Source organism: Hemibagrus wyckioides, linkage group LG03 (genome assembly GCF_019097595.1).
Source record: "Hemibagrus wyckioides isolate EC202008001 linkage group LG03, SWU_Hwy_1.0, whole genome shotgun sequence".
NCBI classification, from domain to species: Eukaryota; Metazoa; Chordata; class Actinopteri; order Siluriformes; family Bagridae; genus Hemibagrus; species Hemibagrus wyckioides.
The window spans coordinates 24,021,939-24,034,263 of record NC_080712.1 but is presented as its reverse complement, the minus strand read 5'-3'; the positions used below and the strand labels follow the sequence as shown (position 1 = coordinate 24,034,263).

General features: G+C 38.3%; 1 protein-coding gene across 1 annotated transcript in view; it reads left to right on the top strand.

Annotated features, from left to right (window-relative positions):
• Positions 1–12,325, top strand: part of prkn (parkin RBR E3 ubiquitin protein ligase) — a 113,150-nt gene that overhangs the window by 91,535 nt on the left and 9,290 nt on the right. The window contains exons 8-9 of the mRNA XM_058386486.1: positions 8,519–8,580; positions 9,144–9,293. Coding sequence (XP_058242469.1) covers positions 8,519–8,580; positions 9,144–9,293 — 212 coding nt within the window. The remainder of the gene's footprint in view (positions 1–8,518; positions 8,581–9,143; positions 9,294–12,325) is intronic.

Here is a 12,325-nt window from a genome sequence, read left to right as displayed (position 1 = left end):
TTTACGCAGGGAAAGTTCTCCACATCGAGTGTCTGCTTATGCGGGTACTTATGTTGAATTTCTGGGCTTTCCATTCAGATTATGCTAATCACCATTGTGTAGTTCACACCTCCAGATGGCCAATTGTTTTATTTTTTCATTCATTTGTTTATTTATTATTATGAGTAGAGATGTCAGTCAGGGTTGTTTTTTTTTTGCAACAGTGGGGAAAAAAACAAAGCTTTAAACATAAGCTCTTACTTTTAGGCGTGAAAAAATCAGGGGATAGAAAATACGGACCAACAAAATAATTTGTGTGGATCTTCAAGCTCCTACACAGGCTGTGAACTAACCAAGTAAGTAGAGAATACCAGTCCGCTTTTAGTAAACTTGACTGAAACATTTTTGTATATATTGTGTATTTTTAAGTTCTGTCTGACATACCTTCTTACTCTCCTATGAACGTTTTCACTTACTTGTTTACCTGTTACTCCTAATGGCTGTTAATCACTTTGTTAAGGTCCTGCTGTAACCTCTGTGCTCTCAGCGGAGTAGCCTCACGCTCTGAGGGCTTATTAGGCCTCATTGTGTGTCCCATAAGCATGCAGACGCAGTAGTAAGGGATCGATATTCTTGTGGCTGCAGTGTGCTTTAACAACTTTCATTAGAGAATGAAATTGAGTGAGTTAATTCATTGAGCTGATTGCTTTCAATGATCGCTCCTCGTGTAGTGTTTAGTGAAGCCAACTGCACTTGGCAGGTAGCTTGATGTTCTCTCTTCCCCTTTCTCTTATCTGTCTGTCTGTCTGTTTGTCTGTCTGTCTCGTGCTTCACCTTATTCTCTGTTTCTGACTTGCTGTCATTTTCCCTGTCAACTCTTCAATCTCCACTTATATCTCACTCTAGCCTGTCTGTCTTGTTCTGACTGCTTTATTTCTACACACTCATCTCTTTTTATGTGTCACTCAATTTTTTTTCCAGTTTCTCTTCCCCCACAGTTCTCCTCTCTTCTTTTTTGTTTTGTTTTTTTCCATATTTCTGTGGCTTCTTTCAGTCTCTTATCTCTTACTATCTGCATCTCTTTTTCTTACATCCTACATGCATCGCTCCTTCTTTTTTGTCTTTGCTTTTTAGTGTTTCTTTGTGTCTTCATGTCTGTCCATTACCATCTATACTTCTTCACTTCTCTTTACGTGTAATGTCTCCTTCTCCTAATCCATTTTTTTTTGGGTGACTCTGCTGGCCTTTTATTGCCATGGCAACATCATGCCATCCCTGTGGACTACTTCTTTAATTACTTTTAGACAAATGTGAGCCTTTTCTCCCCTCATCTTGTTTAATATTTGCTGGCAGTGGCTAAGTCCCCAGGCGCGTCCAACCCTGATTAGTGCATGCTGCCGCTATTTGCATAAGAAAAGTGAGTCGTGTTTGCGTTAGCGACCCTAGAGGAAGATTAGCAACATTAGCATTCCAAAGCTCACAGGCCTCAAGTGAATTCTGGGTGCTGCTGGTGTCACCTTTCCTATCCTCCTATCCTCCCTAAACCTGCATGCAGCTGCAAGCACACACACAGTGAGTGGACACTGCTGTCAAGAAGATTTTGAAGGCAGGTGGTCGCACCAGATAAATTAGCACATAGGATGTGAAGATGTAGCCACTCTGCCCCTGAGCAGGTGGTGTGCTTGTGTAGTGTGAGTTTTAGTTATGATATTTAAGAGTGTGTGAAAGTGTCGATACACCACAGAGAGGGATGAAGGTTTCATCTCTATTATCAGGAGGCTGGAGGAATACACCCACTGTCCTGTTGCCACTGAGCTTTAACACACACTTTCACCTCAGCTGTTGTGGTGTGTCTGTGTGTGTGTGTGTGTTATGACAACAGCACTCACAATTGGATGCGTGTGTAGTGACGAGCGAAACCCCAAATTGTGCACATTGTTATTCAGACATTAGAATTATCTGTGACTTTAAATGCAAGCCAGAGACGTCTCTCTGTCTCTCCGTTTTTGTTTCACAACATCACTGAGAAGCGCAGCGCCACTGTCTGACTATTTGATGTAAGCACAATATTCAGTTCTGCAGTTTTATGGACAGTATAAATGCAAACAAAACTAAGAAATCATATTTAGGATCCATATCTAAACATATAAATACGACATCATATAATAATCATTTGTATAGGCACGACTAGCCAAGATGTTTTTCACTCTATAAACTTTATGCATTTTTATATTGATAGTAACAAATAGTACTGTGTGCTTCAGATGAACAGATCAATACTGAAGTATGGATATGTTCGATCTGGACATTTCCTTGTTCCTTAAAATCTGTACTGTAAAAAGTAAAGATACAGAGCAAGATAAAAGAATATATGTTACACTTCCATTTTTTCCCTTCACCCACTGGTCCACTTCATACACACTTCTTACACACTTCATACACACACATGTAGACATGCAAAAATGAGTTATATCACACCCATGGAAAAGGCAAGTGTTCTTGCTAAGAATGTTCTAGAAACACAATATACAAAACAAACAACTTACAGCCAGTTCTGTCTCAGTTCTACAAATCCAACATCAAGAGAATATTTATAGTTGTGTGCTTCGGCTCAGCACCTTCCTGCTCAAAAGCCAGACTGCATGGCATTGTGCACACAGTAGACAGGCTGCCTGGTCAGCAGCTGCTCTCAGTGTGATATCAGGACATCAAGAAGTGAGCCCTGGAGTCATGGATCCCACACACCCAGTGAATTAGCTGTTTTCGGAAATTCTTACAGACAAACTGTGTCAGAACCAGAATTATATAACATCTGAATAGTTTAAATCCGAAAATAAATCCAAATTTACATTTTCATTTCTTAATATTTACATATACACCGATCAGACATAACATTATGACCTCTGACAGGTGAAGTGAATAACACTGAGCTACTGTTGCTCGAATTGCTGAAGAAGTTAATGCTGGTTCTGATAGAAAGGTGTCAGAATACACAGTGCATCACAGTTTCTTGTGTATGGGGCTGCATAGCTGCAGACCAGTCAGGGTGCCCATGCTGACCCCTGTGCACCACCGAAAGCACCAAAAATATCCATGTGAGCATCAGAACTGGACCACGGGGCAATGGAAGAAGGTGGCCTGGTCCAATGAATCATGTTTTATTTTTTTACATCACGTGGATGGCCCGGTGCGTGTGCGTCACTTACCAGGGGAACATGGCACATGGATGCACTATGGGAAGAAGGCTGGCGGAGGCAGTGTGATGCTTTGGGCAATGCTCTGCTGGGAAACCTTGGGTCCTGCCATCCATATGGATGTCACTTTGACATGTATCACCTACCTAAGCACTGTTGCAGACCATGTACACCCTTTTATGGAAACGGTATTCCCTGATGGCTGTGGCCTCTTTCAGCAGGATAATGCTCCGTACCACAAAGCAAGAATGGTTCAGGAATGGTTTGATGAACAAACCAACAAGTTTGAGGTGTTGACTTGGCTTCCAAATTCCCTAGATCTGAATCCAATCGAGCATCAGTGGGATGTGCTTGACAAACATCCGATCCATGGAAGCCCCACCTCGCAACTTAGAGGACTTAAAGGATCTGCTGCTAACATCTTGGTGCCAGATACTACAGCACACCTTCATGGATCTAGTGGAGTCCATGCCTCAATAGGTCAGGGCTGTTTTGGCAGGAAAAGGGGCCAACACAATATTAGGCAGGTGATCATAATGTTATGCCTGATTGATGTAGTTGTGTTAAATGACTTGGCACCATTTCTTGGGAATCCACCCATTTTTCAAAGTGATCAAAAATAATATCATACATTATAATATAATAGAGTATTAATAGATAATAGATTAATATTCACGTGTTAGACTGGTTGTTTAAACAATTAATAGCTCTGAACGTCTCTTCTTGGTTTGAACCCTAAATTTTGCCTGTGAAAACTGAATTTGTTTTTTGTTTTGTTTTTTAAAAAAAAGTATAAATCAGCATGAAGTCCACACCAGAGAGCTGTGTATGGGAGAATAGAAAGACATTTTGAAGCTGAGAAAAGAGGAAAAATCAATCATTGTGAGGCATTGCACAAGCAATAGCCAATACAGGAATATCCTGAACAAGAAAGAAAACACTAGTGTACTAACAAGACATCGAACAGTTTGCCAAGGAAAACAGCAGCAGCTGATGATAGAAACATTGTTAGAACTGTGAAGAATAACCCCAAAACAGAGCAGGGGTGATGGTATCACAATTCACTGTTCAGACAAGGCTTCAACAGCAGAAATATAGAGGCTATACCACAAGATACAAACTACTTAACAGGAGTAAGAAACTAAAGGCAAGATTGGAATTCACAAAGAAATACAGAGATCAGCCGCAAAAGTTCTGGACTCTGGAAAGATTAACCTCTAGCAAAGTGATGGAAAGCCTAAAATGTGGAGAAAGAAAGGATCTGCTCATGATCCAAAACATGGCTTGAGCTTTTGCATGGCTGCCTCTGGAACAGACTCACTAATCTTTACTGATGATGGAACTCATAGGAAGAAAGGAAGGGGGAACTTCATCATACAGCAAGACAAAGAGGCAAAACACACTGCCAACACAACAAAGCACTTCATCAGAGGAATAAATTGGAAGGTTTTAGAGTCCAAGTCTATCAGCAGACCTTAACCCAACTGAGCAACATTTCATCTTCTGAAAAGGAGACAGAAGGGAGATACTTCCCAAAACAACCAATAAGCTGCGGTGCAAACCTGGAAAAGCATCACAAAAGAAGAGTCACTGAGTCACATTTATTGCAAGTGCAGCCAAATATCAAGGGTTATTTACTTTAAATTACTTTAAGACTATCAAGTCAAGTCAAGAGACTTTTTATTGTCATTTCAACCAAATAGCTGGTGCAGTACACAGTGAAAAGAAACAGCATTCCTCCAGGAGCTACATAAAGTGCATGTGTACAAATGTGTGCAGACAGTGGAATACAATGCAAGTACAGTACAATACAATACAATATTATACACAGAGCAACACCAACCTGTTCCAGTGCAGTTTTTTAGTTGAGTATAGAGCAGGTAAAGATGCTACAGGTGTAAACATCAAGGACAGTTAGCAGCAGATTGTAGCAGCCTTAAAAAAGTAAAGTGCAGAGCTTGTGCATTGAAATTGTGTGTGTGTGTGTGTGTGTGTAGTCCAGTCTGGCCTGAATGCTTCAGTACATTTTTCCAGACGGCAGAAAAGTAAAGAGTTTGTGTGAAGGATGCGTGGGGTCATCCATAATACAGTAATCCCCCTCTATATCGTGGTTCATATATCGTGGTCCCAGTATATCGCAGATTTTTATTTGGAACATAACTAATTTTTACGGATATTCCCGGTATATCACAATATCAACCTTATAGTGAATTGTTTTTATGTTGAAATAAGGTAATTTATTAATAAAAATATAGTTATTAAATACAAAATATAAACATTAATTAAAATAAAGTAAAATGTTAATAGTATAAAAAATACTGTATAGCATATTTACTCAAGAGACAAAGAACATGTAGTGTTGTTTATGGAAGCACGGTGCGGGGATGCTGAAAATCAACATACAGTGCGGCTGAAGGAACGAATCTGGCCAATCGGAATGTCCCATTCATTTGATCACGGTTGTGATTGGCTGCTGGCTGTGTGTGCATTTGGGGAAAGGGAAGCAGAATTCTCCAGCATCCCAGTTTTTCGTGTGTCACTGTCCCGGGTGTTTGGTTTTGTTCTGTGTACGCTGTATTTTTACGGTTTTTCTGCAAGCCCTATTATGTCGCCCAAATGCTCTGCACCTTCTAAGCCTTCTGGCAAGGAACATACATACATACAGTACTCATACTGTACTCAGTATGAGTACACAGTATAAATGTGATATTTCTACGAATTTACCCAAAATTCATCTCGCTATATGCTTGCAAATGTTTTCTGTGTGTGTTTAAGAGTGTGGGAGGGTCATTTACGGCTTAAACAATTAAAAAGAAAAAGCATTTGGGGGTGGATTTTTGTTTATCACGGGTGGTTTTTCAAAAGCCTAGTGGAAAGCCTTCCTAGACGTGAAAGTGGAACTAAATCTGGAAACATGCACATGTTCAACCAGCACATATGCACTGACCAGATGTCCACAAACTTTTATATAATCCATAAAGAATAAGGTGTTCTGTTTGGACTTGTAATATATTTGTTGGTTTTTATTGTATTGTATTTAAAGTCTGCACTTTTATGAGTCATACTATCAGATGCGCCATCTGCATGTTTACATGTTTGCTCATTTACACATTATACACACACTAAGCTCTTTATTAGAAACACTATATTAATACTAAGTAGGGCCTCACTACTCAGTCTTATGAAATTCCACTAGATATTGGAAACGTTTCTTTGTGATTCTGGATCATGTTAAAATCTCCTGTTCCACCACATCCCAAAGGAGTTCTACTGGATTTGGATCTGGTGACTGGGAAAAACACTGAAGAACACTGAACTTACTGCCATGTTCATGAAACCAGTTTGTTGACCAAACAATGACTTTTGATTTGTGACAAGGTTCATCATCATGATGGATGTAGCTAGCTAACCCTAACCCTAGATAGATAGATAGATAGATAGATAGATAGATAGATAGATAGATAGGTAGGTAGGTAGGTAGGTAGGTAGGTAGGTAGGTAGGTAGGTAGGTAGGTAGATAGATAGATAGATAGATAGATAGATAGATAGATAGATAGATAGATAGATAGATAGATAGATAGATAGATAGATAGATAGATAGATGACAGAAGTGAAACCTGATGTGGTTTTCTGCTGTTGGATATTGTGTGTTTTTAAGCTCATCACAGTTGTACAGATCTGTTGTCTGAGTTACTGTAGCCTTTCAGTCAGCTCAAATCAGACTCAGTGTCTGTCGATCTCTCCCATCAACTAGCCGTTTCTGTCCACAGACCTGCTGCTCACTGGATGTTTTTTCTTTATTGCACCATTCTGAGTAAACTCTAGAGACTGTTGTGAGTGATAATACCAGGAGATCAGCAGTTAGAGAAACGGCTGGCTGCCTGGCACCAGAAATCAAGCTGCTGACCTGTTTGTCTGGCATGACTGTATGCTTTGTAGTGCTGCCACGTGATTGGCTGATTAGATCATGAATATGTAGGTGTACAGGTTTTCCTGATAAACTGCTTAGTGAGAGTGTGCTCTTCTGATGAAGCTGAATAGGGAGCAAATAGTTTCTGTGAACAAACAAAAACCTTTTTTTTCTGGATTATTTCTTTAGTTAAACACAACCCAAAGCCTTGATTAAAAAAGAAAATCACAAATGTACCTTAGGAAGACTTTACAAATGATTCTCTCCACATGGTTTTGATATTACTTGATGGTGGGGAATGGTTTAGTGTCAGTTTGCAATGAAGGGATTTGACCTGGGGACAAACCAAAGGAGTGATTTTATGTTCAATTCACTGATTGTTTTCTCTCTCTGTGTGCAGTTGTGCTCATGAAATGGGTGGAATAAGCAGCGAGTGATCTAAATTACTGCACTTTTACTTTCTACTTTTTATGTTACTGCCTGCTGAACATGCCAAAAAGTACAAGCACAAAAGGATTTTTTAATCCTGTTTCTGAGGTGTTCTCTAAGGAAGTGTTACAAACAGTGCAAAAAATGTCATCTTAGCAAAGGAAAATGTCTTGAATTGAATCAGATTTATCTATAAGTTAACCATATATAAAATAATGAAATCTATTTCTAGACAGTTTTTCTCATTTTAGACGTTACGTTTTCTGGTTTTTGATTCTTTCTAGAAATAAATACTTATAATAAGCAAAATTATCCGATTGGAAAAAAATATTATTTCAAGCATAGAATTATTTTTAAAAAACATGACAAGAAAGCTTGAATAATTTTATTTGGTTTTCATATCTTGTAATAGGAAATGTTATTTAAGTTTAAGTATATTCAGGATATTTACAGTGTTTTTCAGTTTAGAGAAATGCTGTGCACTGAAGATCTCTCAGTAGTGCAGCTACTAGTTCATAACAAGAAAAACTGAGCTTTTCTTCTTTTGGCCTGTTACCATTATTATTTTTAGGATCTGCTGTATATATAGGTGGTATTTTAAAGACTGGCACCTTTTAAATGTGCAGTAATCTGAGCTAAGTTTAATAAGGTTTATATATTTATATATATAGGACTCATGAATATCAAACTGAATATAAAGCACAAGTCTTAGGCACATTAGTCCTAAGAGATACAGTTTGTGTAAGAAATTGGCTGGAAAGGTTCTTGGAGAATCTCCTACAGTTCTCATAAAGACTTTCACACTTTGTCACATTTGCTTCTTTTTGCAGGTGTAAAAAAAAAGAGAGCGGTGGCCTCTCCTCGTGTGTGTGTGTGTGTGTGTGTGATTAGTTTATGAGCAGTGATATAGTGCTGTGTTTGAGTATTACTGGTTTTAGTATCAGTGTAACATCAGTCTCTTTATTTTTGTGTTTCATTTGTGGTTCTCTTTATTTCCTTCCTCTAGCTGGATGCTCGGACTCTCTCATTAAAGAATTGCATCATTTCCGGGTCTTGGGAAATGAGCAGGTGTGTTGCAAAAACTAAGCTCTGAATACACACACGCACACACACACACACACGCGCGCGTTTGCTGTCTCTCGAAGGACAATATTGACAGCTTGTCCTATCTGACAGCTTCTTAATAGGCTACTTCGCTGTTCTTTCATGCCACTCAATAAGTCCTCTCCAAGCAGCAAGCAGCTTTCTCTCTCTCTCACTCTGTCCCTCTCCTGCTTTCTGTCACTATCTTTCCATCTCTCTAACCCACAACCACCATCTGCCTCACAACAGGTTTTTTCATCAAATCTGAAACATGAGTGAAAAAACAAAAAGGTTTTTCTTGTATCTGAGGTTTTCTTTAGTGAATTTTAGCTGTGTGTGCAAAGCGGAGATTTTGAGCTCCATCAAGAAAGATTCTCTTTTGTTGGCTTTAGATTACCATGCTGTGGCAAATGTGTGGATCGCTCATTATAGTGCTCTTTCTCTCTCTACGTCTCTTCAGCTCTTTTGTCTCGGAGCTATACTGTCTCTAAACACCATCTTTGAGCTCTTTCTCTCTCTCTCTCTCTCTCTCTCTCTCTCTCTCTCAGTATGAACGGTACCAGCACTATGCAGCGGAGGAGTGTTTGCTGCAGATGGGGGGAGTTCTTTGCCCTGCTCCAGGCTGCGGGGCGGGTCTCTTCCTCGAGGATGAACGCAGGAGGGTGCAGTGTGAACTGAAAGATGGCCTTGGATGCGGGGTGAGTCACTCTCCTCCTGCAAAAATATTCACTTCCTAAACATCTATTAAACGGGAAAACTACTCTTCTAATGTTCAAACCAGCTCATTTTCCACCATATGTTGTCTGCTAGTGCTTAAAAATCTGTAACTTGCTCTGTGCTGATACACTGTTAACTTTCACAGTGTTGAGTATCTAAAGAAATTATCTTCAGGCATATCGATGATTTTACACCAAATCCAAGATGCTGACTAAATGAAACTGGGCTTGTTTTTAATAAAAATTAAATACTGTCGGAATGTGTGTAAATCACACATTAACAACTAGCATGTGTTGTATAATGCATTGTGTGATCTTAAAGATTATATCTTTATGGAAAGATTGTCAGTCAAACAGAGTATAATTCTAATTAGAAGTCAAATACTATTTAGACACTATACAGGATATTCAGAAACAGATCAGAGATTATATACTACATGTAGTGGCTCCCACTTCTTATTTGTCACCGCTTCCGTTGGAGAAAAGTATGGGTTGGTTCTTTATTGAAACAAACAACAAGAAAATCTCTCACCCTCACTTTCTGTTTAAAATGGCTGCCAACAGGAAGTGCCAAAACAGGTGCAATTCATCCCATCACCAGAGATGGTACAAACCAATACATATAGCAAGCCAAATAACAGACCAATGACAAAAACTTTAACATAATTCATTTCTCTGTATGGCTCCTACTCTACATGTTTGGTACTTTAACACATGAATATGAATATAGCTTTATATCCTTAATGAGCAAGCCAGAGGCACCATGTGTGAACTACAAGAGGAAGAAAGCTTAAAAATGAAGCTCTTCTGGGTGACACAGGATAGTGGGATTATAATTCATTACAGGTCACAGGTGACATTAAAGGATATTCATTTTGAGTAGAATATGAATCAGAAACATGAGATGAGCACAAGACTGTGCTTATGATTACAGCAGCAATTCATAGGAATAAAATCTACAGTATTCAGGTGAGACTCTCCGCTGAAGCAAGGGTGAGACTGATCTTGACACGTGTGAATGTTTAGATTATCCATATGGGACCGTCCACAGCAGCAGAGTCACATGTGCAGAAGCTCAAGCAGAAGTAAAGCATCAGTATGTTAGAATGCAAAATAATACAGTTACATGAAATCTTTTTTTTTATATATATATTTCCTTTTGGGTTTTCTTATACGCTGACAGTTATATAACTATACCAGACAGTTAAAGTCAATAATAAGTACACAATTAGTTTTATACTATTATACATAACTCCTCTGGATTTACTATCAGCTGCAAAATAGTTATATTTTTTGTTTGTTTTTATTATTTTTTTATATTATTTAAATCATATTATTTAAATTTATATATTATATTTTATATATATTATAATTATAATATCTATTATAATAAATACACATACCAAGGTGTTCATGAGGTAAAGTTTTTCCATTTTTAAACAATATCTATAATTTATGCCAAAACTCAATTCTGCCAAGTATTCTTTTGTGTAATATGATAGTCTCACAGTGTGTATAAGAGAAGTTTGCAGACTGCTGTGCTGAACAACATATTTTCATAATGGCTTTGCCCCAAATTCATCCACTCTTAACCCTGCTATCAGTCTGCCCAGTAACAGTACGTTTCCCAGTCTGCTCAGTGGCCTCTGACCCTTCTACTTTATGGTGGCGTCCTTGCTCTCTGCCACTCATTTTACTCTTATTGTCCAATCATACAGCGATTAGAGTGTAATTGCCAAACCATTTGCATGATGTTTTCTAATTAGCTGACTGATTAAAGATTAGAGTGCTGTTTGGCAGCCATTAGTGCTGACTGATTGCATGTTTGCAAACACGACCAACACCAGTGCAGGGATGCAGTGACGTACTTGGTGGAAGTTCATCTCTACACGATGTCCCAGTTTGAACAGCGGAAAGTCTTACCTGCATGCAGATTGGGCTGAGCTTCAACTCAGTTTATTTGAACTTTTATCAGAGTCTAAGAGAATAGCAGTGCTGTTTAATATTCTCTGTGATGTGTGTTTGTGTGTCAGAAATAAACCCAAGAATTGTTTGATGGTGTATGTAACACTATTATAGCCTGTAATGTGCATCTGAGTTATCAGAGGAAATTGGGGAGAAATAATCTTACATTTTCAGTTTTGCTTACCCACACTAGCTCTATAACTATTCCCTAAAATTCCGTTTGAATTATGATTACTTGAAATAATTGCATGCAGTATTTGAATGCGTTCAGTTACAGTTTTCTACTTCACCATTTGTATCGTCTAAAGTGTAAAAAATCATGAGGCAGTGATCATAAATTTATAATGAAACGTAGCATTCTGCATTTGTTTTATGTTTATTTACCCACATTAACATTAGATTTTTCTTTCTATGCTACCTAGTACCCACATAAAAACCCACCATCAAATCGTTTTCTAGCAGTCTCAGACTATAGTCTCAGACATATACATGACTGAATAGAGTATAATATCATGGCATTATAGACCTTAATATGTGCACCATATTCAGCCTCTGATATCAGTCTCTACGATCCCATTATATGCTGTTTAAAAGCTGTAAGGTGTAATACTTGCATGAAATATAAATATAAGGACATATACTTTGTCTGCGTCTAAGATTAATTAATGTGAAATGCTGAAAAAAAGGACCTTGGCCTGCATTTATTTAGAGCTCTACGTCAACAAGCATACCTTGGCTAAGGTCTGGGTTTTAAATGAAGCCTGTAACATTTTACTGTCTGACGCTGGATGTGACTTTGGCAACCAGCTACCAAAAAGATTTCAAACACATCAGAGGAACTCATCTCATTGAGTTTAATGTGCTTAAAGAGCCAGTCTTTTAACACCATATGGCCGGTCAGCAAAAAAAAGTAAGTACACAATACATAAAACAGTAAACAGTCTTGAACAAATTACAACAGAGGCTGGACTATGGACCGTGCTAAAGGAAAGAACAAAGCCAAATTTAAGCAAGCTGAAGGTAAGCATTAGTTATGTAACAGAAATTAA